This window comes from Bos javanicus, chromosome 2 (assembly GCF_032452875.1).
Source record: "Bos javanicus breed banteng chromosome 2, ARS-OSU_banteng_1.0, whole genome shotgun sequence".
Classification (NCBI taxonomy): Eukaryota; Metazoa; Chordata; class Mammalia; order Artiodactyla; family Bovidae; genus Bos; species Bos javanicus.
In genome coordinates, this window is record NC_083869.1 from 133105470 (window position 1) to 133123216 (window position 17747).

Sequence of the window (17747 nt, forward strand, 5' to 3'; positions counted from 1 at the left end):
GTTCAGTCACTGAGTTGTGTCCCACACTTGGAGACCTCAGGGACTTCTCCATCTGCTACTGTCTAGAGTTTGCTCGGATTCACGTTCACTGAGTTGGTGGTGCCACCCAACCATCTCACCCTCTGCTGTCCCTTTCTTCTTTTGCCTTCCATCTTTCCCAGCATGAGGGTCTTTTCCAACGCAACAGCTCTTTGCATCAGGTGGCCAAAGAACTGGAGCTTCAGCTTCAGCATCAGCCCTTCTAATGAATATTCAGGGTTGATTTCCTTTACTAAATGACTGGTTGAATCTCCTTGCAGTCCAAGGGACTCTCAAGAGTCTTCTCCAACATCACAGTTCAAAAGCATCAATTCTTTGGTGCTCAGCCTTCTTTAAGGTTCAATTCTCATATCCATATATGTCTACTGGAAAAACCATAGCTGTGACTAGACAGACCTTTGTAGGCAAAGTGATGTCTCTGCTTTTTAATATGCTGTCTACGTTTGTCATTGCTTTCCTTCCAAGGAGCAAGGGTCTTTTAATTTCGTGACTGCAGTCACCATCTGCAGTGATTCTGGAGCCCAAGAAAATAAAATCTACCACTGTTTCCATTTTTTCCCCCTATCTATTTGCCATGAAGTGATGGAACTGAATTCCATGATCTTAGTTTTCTGAATATTGAGCTTTAAGCCAGCTTTTTCACTCTTTTCTCTCACCCTCATTAGGAGGCTCTTTAGTTCCTCTTTCTGCCTTTAGAGTGGTATCATCTGCATATCTGAGGTTATTGATACTTCTCCCGGCAATCTTGATTCCAGCTTGTGATTCATCCAGCCTGGCATTTCACATGATGTATGCTGTATAGAAGTTAAATAAGCAGAGTCACAATACACAGCCTTGTCATTCTCCTTTCCCAATTTAGAATCAGACAGTTGTTCTATGTCTGGTTCCAACTGTTGCTTCTTGATCTGCATACAGGTTTTTCAGGAGACAAGCAAGGTGGTTTGGTACTCCCATCTCTTTAAGAAGTTTCCAGTTGTGATCTACATAGTCAAAGGCTTTAGCATAGTCAATGAAGTAGATGTTTTTCTGGAACTTCCTTGCTTTCTCCACGATCCAACAAATGTTGGCAATTCGATCTCTGGTTTCTCTGCCTCTTCAAAACCCGATTTGTATGTGTGGAAGTTCTTGGTTCATGTACTGCTGAATCCTGTCTTGGATGGATTCTGAGCATAGCCTTGCTAGCACGTGAAATGAGTGTGACTGTACACTAGTTTGAACATCCTTTGGCACTGCCCTTCTTTGGGACTGGAATGAAAACTGACCTTTTCCAGTCCTGTGGCCACTGCTGAGCTTTCCAAATTGGCTGACATGTTGAGTGCAGCACTTGAAAGTGAAATGGTCAAAGTGTGAATCGCTCAGTCGTGTCCAACTCTTTGCGACCCCATGGACTGTAGCCTGCCAGGCTCCTCTCTTTCCATGGAATTCTCTCGACAAGAATACTGAGAGGGTAGAAGACATTCCCTTCTCCAGGGGATTTTCCTAACCCAGGGATTGAACCTGGGTCTCTCACACTGCAGGCAGATTCTTTACCATTTGAGCCACTAGGGAAGCCCTTAACGAAATAAGCCAATCTCAAAAAGACAAATGCTGTAGGATTCTAGTTACACGAGGTAGTTAAGAGTAGTCAAGATCACAGAGACAGAAAATAGAGTGGTGGTTGCCAGGGGCTGGGCCTGAGAGTGGAGAGTTACTGTTAACTGGGCGGAGTTCCAGTTTCACAAGATGAAGCATTATGGAGACAGATGACGGTGTCGGCTGCACAGCACCGTGAGCGTATTTAACACCATCTAATGGTACACTTACAGATGCTTCAGATGGTAAGCTTCACGTTTTTTCTTTAAATTAAAAGTTTTTTACTGAAGGGTAGTTGTTAGTTTCAGGTGTACAGCAAAGTGATTCCATTTTATACACGTGTGTGTGTTCAGATTCTTTTCCATTACAGTTATTACAAGATACTGAATATACTTCCCTGTGCCATACAGTAGGACCTCGCTGCTTATACTGTACATAGTGATACGTATATGTGTTAATCTCAAACTCCTAATTTACCTGTCCCATTAGACGGTAAATCTCATTATATGCATTTTGTCACAATAAAAAAAATTAGGGGAAAACACCTCGCAACATTACGAAGATTAAATGAGATAATGTTACAAGCTTACCACAGTGTGTGGCACACACTAAGTGCTCAGTAAATGGCAGGCATTATCATCATTCCCGGAAGGAGCCAAAGTCTCTCTCTCCTCTGGGGCTTTTCCTGGACAGTTTCTGAGGCCTGAAATACAGACCTCCACCCATTCCGCCCACTGAACACCTACATAGTATGTAAGACTGAACTCCAATGTCACCACCTGCTTTTCATTTTCCTCAGGAAGGGTGGGACTTTCCACTGTTTGGGGACATATACATTAATAATTACTATTATGTATATAAACTGAAATACCGATTGTCAGACTTCCATGCCACCCGCAGTGTTCACATTCAGAGCAAATGTGTTCACTATTTTAAGTTACGATTGCTACCCTTCATTCAATGCCTGCAGCAAGTATTTACCAAGTACAGGTAATGTACCAACCGCTCTGCAAAGGCTACCTCACTTTATCCCTGCTGTAACAACTGCCACTTTATAACTGAGAAAACTAAGACACAGAGAGGTCCTCAATGGTACTTTTATTTCTAATGCAAAAAATCAAGAAAAAGAAAAGGGAAAGTATGTGAAGGCTATCACAGTCCATTAACGGGAAGACATTCTAGGGGCTGCTTATAAATGTCCACAGCTCGCATTTTTCCTTATGCTTAACACACCCGGCCTCCAAGGCCAGCCTTTTTCAGGAAAGTCAGGGTGCTGGGAAACCCCTTTCACAGGCAAGATGTCTCTTTCCTCTCTTGCAGATTTCCCAGCCCACATGTGGACTAGGTACTAGATATTCCTTACTCTGGTCTCACAGTGGGGTGAAATGGTGGGGGAGGAGGAACTACAACCAACAAGACAGCTTTTCAAGACAGGTTAAGGATTCCGCAGGCCTCCAAATGGCCTTCCCCGGTGCCTCAGATGGTAAAGAATCTGCCCGTAATGCAGAAGACCCAGGTTCAATCCCTGGGTCAGGAAGATCCCCTGGAGGAGGAAATGGCAACCCACTCCAGTATTCTTGCCTGGGAAATTCCATGGACAGAGGAGCCTGGCCTCCAAATGCATCATGAAGTGCCGGAAGACTTTCCTCAGAGCTTCCCCCAGCGAATCTGGGGCCCTGGCCCCTGTCATACGGACATCAACGTGGTCACGAGGTCACGGGCTGCCGGCGCAGGGCTTATGTGCTCAAGAGTGAGTTGTAACAGGACTCTGAGGGCAGTGACAACGCTTCCATGACTTACACTTTCAGGGCTTAGAAATTCTCAACTTGCAAGCAAGGACCTCCGTAAGTCTCACAACCCTGATTTTTCTCATCTCCTGGAATCTCACTTTCACTGGGCAAGAGAAAATAGACCCTCCTGTCCAGTCCAGAGTGACAAGCACAAAGTGAGGGCGTCAGCCCCGTGCCAGAACTGCTAAGACTCTGATGTAAGCACTATGCATGCCTGCCAGTCTCACCAGCAGAACGGGTATCCATTCATGAGGGCGCACACAAGACTTAACTACTCAGAATGTACAAGAAAAACAAACGGCGCAGCCCGCGAGCCAAGTGCGGAAGAAAACCGGAGCATTCAATAAACCTGGTAAAACTTAAATCCATAAAATTAGCAAAAACTATTGACAATGCATTCACATAAAACCAACGGAACATGCTATTCATAAAACGTAATATTTAATACTCTTCACTCGCTTTTCACTTCCTGCAATGAGGCTCTGGCACTACCGCTTAAACCAACACCACCCTCTCCTTGTTTAAATAAAAAAGTGCTCTCTGGTTTACGTTTCTGCGTTGACTAGTCCCAAATATTTCTAATACTACTTCATTATTACTGACACTAATTTACATGCCCATATGAAATTTAAAAAGTTGGCAAAAGTTCCCAGAGTACAAGCACATGTGATCAAAGTGTGAACTGGCAGAAATTCGTATGAAATCGACTTTACTTGGACTTTTAAAATTTAAGAGCTGATTCATTCAATTAATAAACATACTGGGTAGCAAGTATGGGCAGAGAATAGAGTCTACAAAATTTTCAGCAATCCATGTCATTCATTTAGCAATAATTATTGTATGTCTCCTGTATGCCAGGGGCTGGGGGTCAACAGTGAACAAAACAGTCTGACTCTCATGAAGCTTACATTCTAGGGTGGGGGGACAATCAAGTAAAGAAGCAGACTGCAAATTTCAGATGGTGATATGAGCTATTAAAAATTAGTGATGCGATGGATAACTAGACAGTGCATATGGGTGGCAGCAGCAGGAGTAAGAATGGAGGCCAAAGGGAAAAGTAAATGTGAGCGGGAGCGAGGGAAAGAAAGGAGTGGGAAAGAAGACAGAAACAGACGTGCCACGAGCAACGCCTGCCGCGCCGGGTACAGGCAGGCGTGCGCTTTGTTTCCGTGATTCAACAGGCTCAATACACCAGGTCAACCATATTAGGAATCTTCTACCCCACGCACTCCTATTACACGCAAATAAATAGGTATTTGAAATCCAGAATACGGGAGAAATAAAATTGCTTTCCCTATGATAGGAAAGGGAGGGGGTATTTATAAAAAAAAAGTAGCTCTTACTATAGGACAATTTATATGAGAACATCACTCAAGCTTCAGAGTAAATCCCTGAAGAACAGTTTTCTTAAAAAACCTGTGCCTAAAGTACGATCAGTGCAAAGAAACAGAGGAAAATAATAGAAGGGGAAAGACTAGAGAATCTTCAAGAAAACCAGAAATACCAAGAGGACATTTCATGCAAAGATGGGCTCCATAAAGGACAGAAATGGTATGGACCTAACAGAAGCAGAAGATATTAAGAGGTGGCAGGAATACGCAGAAGAACTATACATAAAAGATCTTCACGACCCAGATAATCATGATGGTGTGATCACTCACCTAGAGCCAGACATCCTGGAATGTGAAGTCAAGTGGGCCTTAGAAAGCATCACTAGGAACAAAGCTAGTGGAGGTGATGGAATTCCAGTGGAGCTATTTCAAATCCTGAAAGATGATGCTGTGAAAGTGCTACACTCAATATGCCAACAAATTTGGAAAACTCAGCAGTGGCCACAGGACTGGAAAAGGTCAGTTTTCATTCCAATCCCAAAGAAAGGCAATGCCAAAGAATGCTCAAACTACTGCACAATTACACTCATCTCACACGCTAGTAAGGTAACGCTAATAAAATAATGCTAGTAAAGTAATGCTCAATATTCTCCAAGCCAGGCTTCAGCAATACGTGAACCGTGAACTTCCTGACGTTCAAGCTGGTTTTAGAAAAGGCAGAGGAACCAGAGATCAAATTGCCAACATCTGCTGGATCATGGAAAAAGCAAGAGAGTTCCAGAAAAACATCTATTTCTGCTTTATTGACTATGCCAAAGCCTTTGACTGTGTGGATCACAATCAACTGTGGAAAATTCTGAAAGAGATGGGAATACCAGACCACCTGATCTGCCTCTTGAGAAACCTATATGCAGGTCAGGAAGCAACAGTTAGAACTGGACATGGAACAACAGACTGGTTCCAAATAGGAAAAGGAGTATGTCAAGGCTCTATATTGTCACCCTGCTTATTTAACTTATATGCAGAGTACATCATGAGAAACCCTGGGCTGGAAGAAGCATAAGCTGAAATCAAGATTGCGGGGAGAAATATCAATAACCTCAGATATCCAGATGACACCACCCCTATGGCACAAAGTGAAGAGGAACTCAAAAGCCTCTTGATGAAAGTGAAAGTGGAAAGTGAGAAAGTTGGCTTAAAGCTCAACATTCAGAAAACGAAGATCATGGCATCCGGTCCCATCACTTCATGGAAAATAGATGAGGAAACAGTGGAAAGTGTCAGACTTTATTTTGGGGGGCTCCAAAATCACTGCAGATGGTGATTGCAGCCATGAAATTAAAAGACGCTTACTCCTTGGAAGGAAGGTTGTGACCAACCTAGATAGCATATTCAAAAGCAGAGACATTACTTTGCTAACAAAGGTCCGTCTAGTCAAGGCTATGGTTTTTCCTGTGGTCATGTATGGATGTGAGAGTTGGACTGTGAAGAAGGCTGAGTGCCAAAGAATTGATGCTTTTGAACTGTGGTGTTGGAGAAGACTCTTGAGAGTCCCTTGGACTGCAAGGAGATCCAACCAGTCCATTCTGAAGGAGATCAGCCCTGGGATTTCTTTGGAAGGAATGATGCTAAAGCTGAAACTCCAGTACTTTGGCCACCTCATGCGAACAGTTGACAAACTGGAAAAGACTCTGATGCTGGGAGGGATTGGGGGCAGGAGGAGAAGGGGACGACAGAGGATGAGATGGCTGGATGGCATCACTGACTCGATGGACGTGAGTCTGAGTGAACTTCGGGAGTTGGTGATGGACAGAGAGGCCTGGCGTGCTGCAATTCATGGGGTTGCAAAGAGTCAGACACGACTGAGCGACTGAACTGAACTGAAAGTACATGCTTACGAAAGCTCTTTAACTCAGCTGTACAATATCTAGGCTACACATGAGCAATGGAAACAGTCATTTTTCACTCTGCTGCTGCTAAGTCGCTTCAGTCCTGTCCGACTCTGTGCGACCCCATAGACGGCAGCCCACCAGGCTCCCCCGTCCCTGGGATGCTCCAGGCAAGAACACTGGAGTGGGTTGCCACTGCCTTCTCCAATGCATGGAAGTGAAAAGTCAAAGTGAAGTTGCTCAGTCCTGTTCAACTCCTAGTGACCCCATGGACTGCAGCCCACCAGGCTCCTCCGTCCATGGGATTCTCCAGGCAAGTGTACTGGAGTAGTGTGTCATTGCCTTCTCCGATTTTTCACTCTACCCTGTGTAAACAGCTGGTGGGAACCTGCAGCACAGCACAGGGAGCTCGCTGGGGGCTCTGTGGGGACCCGGCGGTGGGGCTGGGGGGAAGGGAGGGGCAGGAGGGCGGGGATACAAGCACATGTACAGCTGATGAGCTTCACTGTAAAGCAGACACGAATGCAACACTGTAAAGCAATTATACTCCAATTAAAAACAGATAAAAGCAACAACAGTTCATGGGAAAAAAATAATAATAATAATAAAACATTCATTTTTCAGCAAACCAGTGGGACAAGACTGAAAACACTTAGGTAGAAGGAGCCAAACAGAGCAGTGCTCACCAAGGGAGCTGTCCTTCACCGTGACCTCCCTTCAGGCCCTTTCAAGGCAGAAAATACGAAAGTATCCACATGCAGCTGAGAGCCTGCCTTGGCCCTTCTTCCCTACCTACGTCTTCCACCAAACCTCTATCTTATGGCAGGCTGCCATTCCCTGAGTCTCCATCTCCATTTTGAAGTATCAGAAAAGCAGGCAGCCAAAGAGGTTTCAAGAGTTCTATAATCTCACTGCCTATAGGAATAAAAACTAAAACACTCACGACAGAAGAGCGTTCATCCCCCAGTCTCAATCCTCTTAGACGGAAGCCTCCCAGAATTACACTTCCACTCTGCATTTCTCATATACCCTTACTTGAAGTCCATTACTTAAGGGATAGCTCCTCAAAATCTGAACTCAGCTTCTCCCTCAAAATTAAAAACCTCTTCAAGGGGCTTCCCTGGTGGCTCAGTGGTAAAGAGTCCGTCCGCCAGCGCAGGAGACGTGGGTTCGACCCCTGATCCAGGAAGGCTCCACCTGCCGCAAAGCAACTCAGGGCGCGCGCCACAACTACTGCGCCTGCGCTCTAGAGCCTGAGCCCACGTGCCGAAACTGACGCCTGCACGCCCTAGAGCCCGGCTCAGCAGGAGGAACCACTGCAGGAGACCCGCACACCGCAGCTAGAGAGCAGCCCCTGCTCACCGCAACCAGGGAGAAGCCTACGTAGCAATAAAACCCTGCGCAGCCAAAAACACACAAGTAAAATCTTTAAAAAAAAAAAAAGAAAGAAAGAAAAAAAACCCCCTCTCAACCTCATCATTCTCAAACATATCCAACCATGTAAGCAGAAAAACCCCCAAAATCATGAGCTTTTCTTCCCCCTCCAGTCTCTCTCCTGCCACCTCACACGGTCAGTTACTAAGACCCAGATGTAACTGAGTGGAATGAGGTGCACATGCACCCCTCCTGCTTTTCTTCCAATTTCTGATCAATGACATCAACCAAGTTCTAACCTTGGAGTCATCCTTATTATAAGAAACAGAATGTGACAAAGTTAACCCAGTTGGAGAGAAGATAAAGAAAACAGCATTTAAGTTCCTGGTATGTACCTGGCACTGTGATGGCCTAGGAGGTGGGTATTACTATCTCCATTCCATAAATGGAGGGAAAAGTTCGTGAAGTTTCTCAAATACACCCACTCCTTTCTGGTCTAACAGTTCAGACTTTTCACTTCACATTCGCAGCCTTTTCTACTCCTGATTTGCTCTGTATAAAACACTGCCAGAACAATCATAGCAAAATTCCATTCACATCACATCAGTTCCCTGTTAAGGGCAGTGAAATGCCTTCTGCTTCTCTGCTTGCCCACTGGCTGGCCCACAGCTCAGCATGTATGTGTTAACTAGCTCACAGTCCCCCACCAGCCTCACCTTACTGAGCCCTGGGAGCAGAAAGTAACAGATTTTAAAGACAGAGGTGGTGAATATGCAGAATGCATGTGAAAAAGCCAAAGGCAACTCAAAACACTTCAAGAAAAAGTAGAATCTCCCTAAGATATTTCACAGTTCTGACTCCACTCAAGCCAGCCTTCTTTAGGGAGGAGTGGGTGCTAAAATCGGAACACCAGGGTGCTAACCCCAGCTCCTCACTTCTAGCCACTTAACCTCTCCCTGCCTCAGTTTCCTCCTCCATAAAAGTTTAACCAGCCTTTGCTCAAGTTCTTCCACTCTCCCTAACTATCCAAGTTATTATCCAAAGCTCTGCTAAAGGCCCATTTCTCCCAACCTACCACTGCACTTACCTGATTCATAATAACAGCTCTACAGCAAAGAATTGGAATAATTCATTTTAATCTTCATCTGTAATTACATATCACCATGCTTCACTTGGGCTTCCCTTGTGGCTCAGCTGGTAAAGGATCCGCCTGCAATGCGGGAGACCTGGGTTCGATCCCTGGGTTGGGAAGATCCCCTTGAGAAGGGAAAGGCTCCCTACTCCAGTGTTCTGGCCTGGAGAATTCCACGAACTGTATAGTACATGGGGTCGAAAAGACTCAGACACAGCTGAGCGTCACTTCATGCTTCATTTAATTATTCCACCTGTGTGCCCCACCCCCACGTCCCACTCATGAATGACACACACTTCTCACCGCCTCAGGTGATCATCAGTGTGTGTGCACGCTCAGTCAGGTCAACTCTGTGATCCCGTGGACCGTCGCCCGCCAGGCTCCTCTGTCCATGGGATTGTCCAGGCAAGAATACTGGAGTGGGCTGCCATTTCCTCCTCCAGGGGATCTCCCCAACCCAGTGATCAAACCCATGTCTCCTGCATCTCCTACGTCGGCAGGCAGATTCTTTACCACTGAGCCACCTGAGAAGCCTATATGCCACCAGTGGCATAATACTAACATCAACAATTATTACTATCGCTATTTACTGACTACATAGTAAGTGCCAGGCATTGTGCAAATATCTTGTATACTTTTCTGTCCTTCAACATTCAGCAACCTTTTAGGTAAATCTGTCTCTTAATCCCCATTTCACAGTTAAGCCTCTACATAAACTCACTCATTTAATTCTCAAAACAACTCTGTAAGACAGTAATAATATTATGGCCAATTTACTCAATACAAATTAGGAAGCAGGCACAGAGAGGTTAAATAACTTGCCCCAAATCACACAGCTGGTAAGTGGTGAACTGAAAGCTGTGATAAATTCACTTACTGACTCATTCTCAACATTTTTTATTAAGCATTCTTCTGGGGGCTGAAGCTACAACAGTGAATGAACCAGGAAACATCCCTGCTTACAGTTTTATTTCTTTTCCAATATTTTCATTCAATAGCACAATCCTAAATCCTCTTAAATACTCTTTAAGATTTTCATACAAAAATATCGAATTCAGGTAATAAAAGTATTGAAGAAAAGCATGGGACGTGAAGCCAAAATACCTCGGTTAAATTCCCAACTTTGCCATTGATTAGGCCCTGATCAATGGGCTTTCCTCATAGCTCAGTTGGTAAAGATTCTGCCTGCAATGCAGAAGACCCGGTTTCAATATCTCTGTCAGGAAAACCCCCTGGAGGAGGGCATGGCAACCCATTCCAGTGTTCTTGCCTGGGAAATCCCATGGACAGAGGAGCCTGGTGGGCTACAGTCCACGGGGTCACAAAGAGTCGGACACGACTGAGCAATTAAACCACCACCAGGCCCTGATCAAATTCCTTCACTTAAGCTGCACACTGAGCACAGAGTCTGGCACTTAGCAAAAGAGTTCTCCTCTCCCCTCCCAGCACTGACTTCACAGTCTGACTTTACAGCCTGTGTCGTCATGGAGCACATGTTAAAAGGCTACACCAGGTGACAAGACGGGCTCAAAAGGGACCACTCGGCCTCTTAACTTTCCAAGTCAATTCTCCTTCCAGATGACCAGCACTAATGTCTCTGCTTTCAGGCCTCAAACTACTATGAGGCTGATAAATCAGGTTCCAAGTCCCAACCAGTCCATCCTAAAGGAAATTGGTCCTGAATATTCACTGGAAGGGCTGATGCTGAAGCTGAAACTCCAATACTTTGGCCACCTGATGCAAAGAACTGACTCCTTATTCAGACCCTGATGCTGGGAAAGATTGAAGGCGGGAGAAGGGGACCACAGAGAATGAGATGGTTGGATGGCATCACCAACTCGATGGACATGCGTCTGAGTAAACTCCGGGAGTTGGCAATGGACAGGGAGGCCTGGCGTGCTGCAGTCCACGGGGTCGCGAAGAGTCGGACTGAACTGAACTCCCCTCCGAGCACTGACTTCACGGAGCGCATGTTAAAAGGCTACACGAGTTACACGTCGGGCTCACAAAGGACCAATCGGCTTCTTAATTTTCCAAGTCGATTCTCCTTCCAGATGAACAGCACCAATGTCCCCGCTTTCAGGCCTCAAACTACTCCGAGGCTGATAAATCAGGTTCCAAGTCGGGAATGGCAGCGACCCACGTGAGGCCTGGCAGAATCTATAAAAGGCTTGCAGATGACCTTCTCGGCAGGCACTTTTGATTCAGCAGGGGAGGAACGTGGCCTCAGAGAGCCGTGACCCCAGGGAGAACCCCCAGCCCCTGGCCCCTGTGCCCCCTGCACACGCCGCTTCCACTCGCAGAGCCCGGCAACTCTCCGGCCGCCTGCCGACGCGACCCCCGCTTCTTAGGGGCTGCTGCAGCTGCACCCCTCCCACTTCGGGCAGCGCCCCCAGGCTCCTATGGCCCGTGTCCCCCAGCCCGCTCAAGTGACCAGGGCCCCGGGGGCCCCGAGCCCCGGCCTGAGTGGCTGGAACAGGCCGCACGGCCTGACCTCTCACCCGCCGAGTGGACCTCTCACGGGGCTTCTCCTCCACCCTCCCAGTCAGCGGGCCCTAGAGCCGACGACTCGGCTCCCGGCGGCGCCCGCCGGACACGACGAGGAGCCCCTCACCTATCTTCACGACGGCGTCCGCCAAGCACCGGTCCCACTTCCGGCCGAGCTCTGACTCCGACATGTTCCCCCGCCAGCAGCAGCCGCTCCAGCTTTCCGGACCGTCGGGCCCCGCGCTCAGAGCCCCTCCCCCACCGCCCCCAGGCAAGTCTCGCGATAGCCAGCCGCCTGTCCCAAGTCCGGAAGGCCGACGGCGCCGGCGCACCAGATATCGCGAGATGATCTGACTACTTCCGTTCTTTCCTTTTTTTTTTTTTTTTTCCAGTTGGTCGTCAAGGTGACGGGTGGCGGAGGCCTGAGGTGACCCTGACCTTGGAGCTGCGCCTACCTAAGGGTTGCGAGGCAGACAGGTTTCCTAGGCGGCATCCAGAGCCTGTCTGGGAAGGTTGCTTTCACTACACCAGCTCCCGACTCTGGCCTTGGAAATTCCACAGGGCGAGTGAGGGCACCGCGCTAGGGTCTCTTCATTGGTCGCCTCACCTTGGCTTTTTTCTCCTCCCGCGTTCCCTCATTTATTGCCGTGGAACTCCCGCCGTCACCTCTGACCGCAGAAATTGCCCAGGCAAAGGCCACTTATTGCCAAGCCACAGACAACTGTGACCTCTGTACGGCATTGGACGCAGCCGCTTTCTCGTTCTTGATCCTCCTTGTCGCTGCCTTCTCTATTCATTTGGCTCCCAGGACACCAGTCTGCTAAATCTCCTCTGACTCTTCTCTTCAGAGGACCGTTGCCGGTTGCTTCCTCTCCCAGCTGCTTGGAGTGTTGGTTCATTGGATTGCCGTCTATCCTCTTTACATATTCTCCCTAAGTAATTGCAAGCATTGCTAAATTCTGTCTCCTAGTCAACCTTCCTATTCATAATTCAGCCTCTTCGCCGGGGTCCTTTAGTTTTCCCTTCCCGTTTCCTTCCTCTAGCCTACCAACAAATACAGATTTGATCCTTTTATTCCTCTTACGGGGCTTCCCTGGTGGTTCAGGTGGTAAAGAATCTGCCTGCAGTGGGAGAAACCCAGGTTGGATCTCTGGGTCGAGAAGATCCCCTGGAGAAGGGAATGGCTACCTACTCCCAGTAGCCTTGCCTGGAGAATTCCATGGACAGAGGAGTCTGGTGGGCCACAGTCCATAGGATCGCAAAGAGTCAGACACGACCGAGCGACTAACACTTTTCATTTCATTCCTCTGATTAGAAGCTGTCAATGACCCCTATTCATCTACTGGTTATATTCAAGCTTCAGTGAGTTCACTTTAGGAAACCTGCACTAAGAACCTAGAGACCCCCTTCATTCACTAATGCAGCCCGGAGCCATGTCCACCTCCCTCCTGCGGCAGGAGCTCACCTGACACATGGAGCCTCCACATTGCACTGGAACACCTGTTTATAGATATTTGTATCTGCCACTAAAACTGGAAGCTCCTTAAAGTTGCCCCTTGCTCATCTGCACACTCCCAATTCAGAGCACAAGGCCTTGGACAGTAGGATCTTCTAAGAAATATTTTTTGAGCTGAATTGAATTCATTCACTCATTTCCTTATTCATTCGTTCTTGGCATCCTTAACAGCAGAACTGTTTTAGTAGTCCTTGCTGTGACAGGGCCCCTTCTTTCAGGAAGCCTCCTTCCATGACCTCTCTTCATCCAGTCCTCATTTGAGCAGCATATCAGATTGTGTGGTAATTGTTTGTGTGACTCGGATGTGACTGTGAGCTCCTTGAGAATGGGGCCTGTGTCGTTTCCTTATCCCTGATGACCAGCAGAGAGCCTAGTATATATTGATTTTCAATAACTGCTTTTTGAATGGATACAAGAATGAATAGGTAAATGATTGATTGAGTTAGAGGAAACAAAGTCTCTGTTCTGGGGGAACTTTACAGTGCGGTATTTGTGTTGAGAAAGAAAAGGAAAATTAACTTCACCGCATCCCTATGATGTGTCACAGATGGCACCAGGCAACGCATGTAATTTCATTTATCCTCACAGCAAGTGATTTTAGTATGTTAAGTTTCAAAGATTTGGAAACTGAGTCTCAGAGACATTAGGTAACGTGGAAGATGCACAAGGCTCTGCATTGTGTAGATTTAGAAACTGACAGACGCATTTATTGGATTCAAGAGGGTTGTAAACTTTTGTAGAAGGCAGAGAGCAAATTACGAAAGCAATCAGAGGCAGATGGTAGAGCGTGAATTCTGGAGCCAGGCTGTCTGGGTTCAGATTCCAGCTTTTTCCTGGTTTGTATCTGTTATTCTCTTTCCAGGTTCCTCTCCCAATATGATGCTTTGCTCACTGCCCTATCCGCAGCGCTAGAACCGTATGTGACACATAGTGTGTGTTTGATGAATAGATGTTGGTTGAATGAATAAAATAAATGAAGGCTCTGGAGTTTTTATAGTTTTTGGAGAAAAAAGATCAATACAAGTGGGGAAAAATTTTTTTTAGGAACATCACTACAAAAAAACCTCAGCAATACACTCAATATAAATTTAGTTCTACTCAAAATGATTAAAAATAGATTTCTCAATGCTGGAGCAGGGAGTTACAAACATGGAAAAAGCTTGAAAAAAATTTTTTTGCTGTTGGATTGGAACTAAGAGTCTCAGTATGAATTCATTGTATTTAATAGAGAGAGCGTGGTCTAGTGGTTAAGTATCGGTCTTGCAGTGCAAGGATCGCTGGTTGGGGAACTAAGATCCCACTTGCCATGGAGCAGCTAAGCCCTTGTGCCATAACTAGAGCATCCTCGCCCCGCACTGAAGATCTCGTGTGCCACAGCCAAGACCAGACACAGCAGAATAAATATGTTTTTAAAATAGAGATAGATATAAAAGTGTGTGTTTCCTGATCCTGTGTGTTTCCCAACCCTGTCTGCTGAGAGGGCCTAAAAACAACGATACAGCAGTAGCAGTAAGCAAGCCTAGATCTTGGCTTCTAAATACCATTCTCTATTTAAAGAACCCAGGTCATCTTGGAAAAATAACCAAGGCTTCAGGGTTCAAGCGGGAAAATTCCAGATGACCCTGGAATCTGTTCTTGTATCACAAAGTAAGGAAGTCATCAAAGGATGTTAGTGTCACGTCCAAATAGTTTAGCAACTACAAACTGCCTAAAGAATTGCTTGGTTCCTAATTGGAACTCTTTGTACAAGCTATTACCATCATAGAACTTCTCCCAGTTGTGTGGGGCAAATTTCACAAAGATAGAAGTTTGCCTTTCAAATTGGTAAAGACAGTCTTGTCTTAGAGCAATTTCACAGTAAGAGAGCCAATTCCTTTTTACATTGAATAGAAAAAAACGTGGAAAAAAAGTTGGGTAGATTTTAACCTCAACTGTTTAATCAACTAAACATAAGCTCTTTGTTTGGTTTACTAGGTTGTAAATCCAGTTTCATTAACAACACAAACTAAAACATTTTATAGCACAGCACCTGCATAAATAAAAGTCTTTTATATTCCTGTATTTTTTTTTTTTCAGTTCCCCTTCAAGTAAAGACTAATTCCTCTCTTAAAGGGCGATTTGCATTTTTTGTTTCATATATTTCTTCTCTAAGAAGGGTCTTCCTGGAGAAGGAAATGGCAACCCACGCCAGTATTCTTGCCTGGAGAATCCCATGGACAGAGGAGCCTGGCGGGCTACAGTCCATGGGGTGCAAAGAGTCAAGCTACTTGGCAACTAAACCACCGCCACCACCAAGAGGGCGCTTGTATCGTTTTGCCCCTTCTGTAATACCTTCAAAGTCAGAAAAGCTACTAAGCAGCTTCCTCATTTGGTTCCAAAGCCCAGGTGCTGTCCTCCCCACTTTCTCTTTTAAAACATATGTATGTGTGAAATATAACAAGCATACAGAAAAGCGCTGACAGCATAAATATACTGTAACACATTATTGTAAAAACAACTCTACTAGCAACCCACTGCAGTGTTCCTGCCTGGAGAATCCCAGGGACAGGGGAGTCTGGTGGGCTGCCGTCTTTGGGGTCGCACAGAGTCGGACACGACTGAAGCGACTTAGCAGCAGCAGCAGCACCTCAGAGGCCCTCTCTCTGGTGTGTCTTTTGCCAGGTAATATCCCCTCCTTCTCAGCCAGCATAACTACTATTCTGACTTCTATGTTATTCTTCCCTGCCAACCACCCAGGCCCCACCAAGCATGTGGGATCTTAGTTCCCCAACCAGGGATTGAACCTATGACCCCTGCAGAGTCTTAACCACTGGACCACCAGGGAAGTCCCTCCTTGCTTTTAAGTGATGTAGTCTGATTGCTGCTGCTGCTAAGTCACTTCAGTCGTGTCCAACTCTGTGTGACCCCATAGACGGCAGCCACCAGGCTCCCCCGTCCCTAGGATTCTCCAGGCAAGAACACTGGAGTGGGGTGCCATTGCCTTCTCCGTAGTCTGATTAGGCATCCTTAAACAATGTGATTTAATTTTGCCTAGTTTTGAACTTTACACAAATAAAATTATACAGTTTGTATTCTTTTGCTCATTATTTATCCATGTTATTATATGTATAGCCCATTCTCAATTCATTGCTATATCAGTTCAGTTCAGTTCAGTCGCTCAGTCATGTCCGACTCTTTGCGACCCCATGAATCACAGCACACCAGGCCTCCCTGTCCATCACCAACTCCCGAAGTTCACTCAGACTCACGTCCATTGAGTCAATGATGCCATCCAGCCATCTCATCCTCTGTCGTCCCCTTCTCCTCCTGCCCCCAATCCCTCCCAGCATCAGACTCTTTTCCAGTGAGTCAACTGTTCGCATGAGGTGGCCAAAGTACTGGAGTTTCAGCTTTAGCATCATTCCTTCCAAAGAAATCCCAGGGCTGATCTTCAGAATGGACTGGTTGGATCTCCTTGCAGTCCAAGGGACTCTCAAGAGTCTTCTCCGACACCAGAGTTCAAAAGCATCAGTTCTTTGGCGCTCAGCCTTCTTCACAGTCCAACTCTCACATCCATACATGACCACTGGAAAAACCACAGCCTTGACTAGACGGACCTTTGTTGGCAAAGTAGTGTCTCTGCTTTTGAATATGCTGTCTAGGTTGGTCGTAACTTTCCTTCCAAGGAGTAAGCGTCTTTTAATTTCATGGCTGCAGTCACCATCTGCAGTGATTTTGGAGCCCCCAAAAATAAAGTCTGACACTGTTTCCACTGTTTCCCCATCTGTTTGCCATGATCTTCGTTTTCTGAATGTTGAGCTTTAAGCCAACTTTCTCACTTTCCACTTTCACTTTCATCAAGAGGCTTTTTAGTTCGTCTTCACTTTCTGCCATAAGGGTGGTGTCATCTGCATATCTGAGGTTATTGATATTTCTCCCGGTAATCTTGATTCCAGCTTGTGCTTCTTCCAGCCCAGGGTTTCTCATGATGTACTCTGCATATAAGTTAAATAAGCAGGGTGACAATATACAGCCTTGACGAACTCCTTTTCCTATTTGGAACCAGTCTGCTGTTCCATGTCCAGTTCTAGTCTATCCATAATTCATTTTTTGTTTTTTTTTTCAATTGAAGTATGTTGATTTACAGGTGTACAGCTAAGTGATCCAGGTACATATATGTACATATACACACACATAATATATACACATATATGCCTGCCTGCTCAGTTGCTTCAGTCATGTCCAACTCTTTGCAGCCCCATGGACCATTGCCGCTAGGCTCCTCTGTCCATGGGATTTCCCAGACAAGAATACGGGAGTGGGTTGTCATGCCCTCCTTCAGGAGATCTTCCTGACCCAGTGATTGAAGCTGCATCTTCTGCATTGCAGGTGGATTCTTTACCACTGAGCCATGGGGAAGCATATATATATATATATAAATTCAGTTCAGTTCAGTCGCTCAGTCATGTCCAACTCTTTGTGACCCCATGGACTGTAGCACACCAGGCCTCCCCATCCATCACCAACTACTGGAGCCTACTCAGACTCATATCCATCGTGTCGGTGATGCCATCCAACCATCTCATCCTCTGTCGTCCCCTTCTCCTCCCGCCTTCAGTCTTTCCCTGGAGTTATATG

At 46.1% G+C, this 17747-nt stretch overlaps 1 protein-coding gene across 1 annotated transcript in view; it reads right to left on the reverse strand.

The window, feature by feature from the left end:
- MICOS10 (mitochondrial contact site and cristae organizing system subunit 10) overlaps positions 1-11874 on the reverse strand; it is a 37994-nt gene extending 26120 nt beyond the window's left edge. Inside the window, exon 1 of the mRNA XM_061394920.1 lies at positions 11742-11874. Within this exon, the coding sequence (XP_061250904.1) occupies positions 11742-11805 (64 nt within the window). The 5' untranslated portion in view covers positions 11806-11874. The remainder of the gene's footprint in view (positions 1-11741) is intronic.
- Between the last annotated feature and the right edge of the window lie 5873 nt (positions 11875-17747).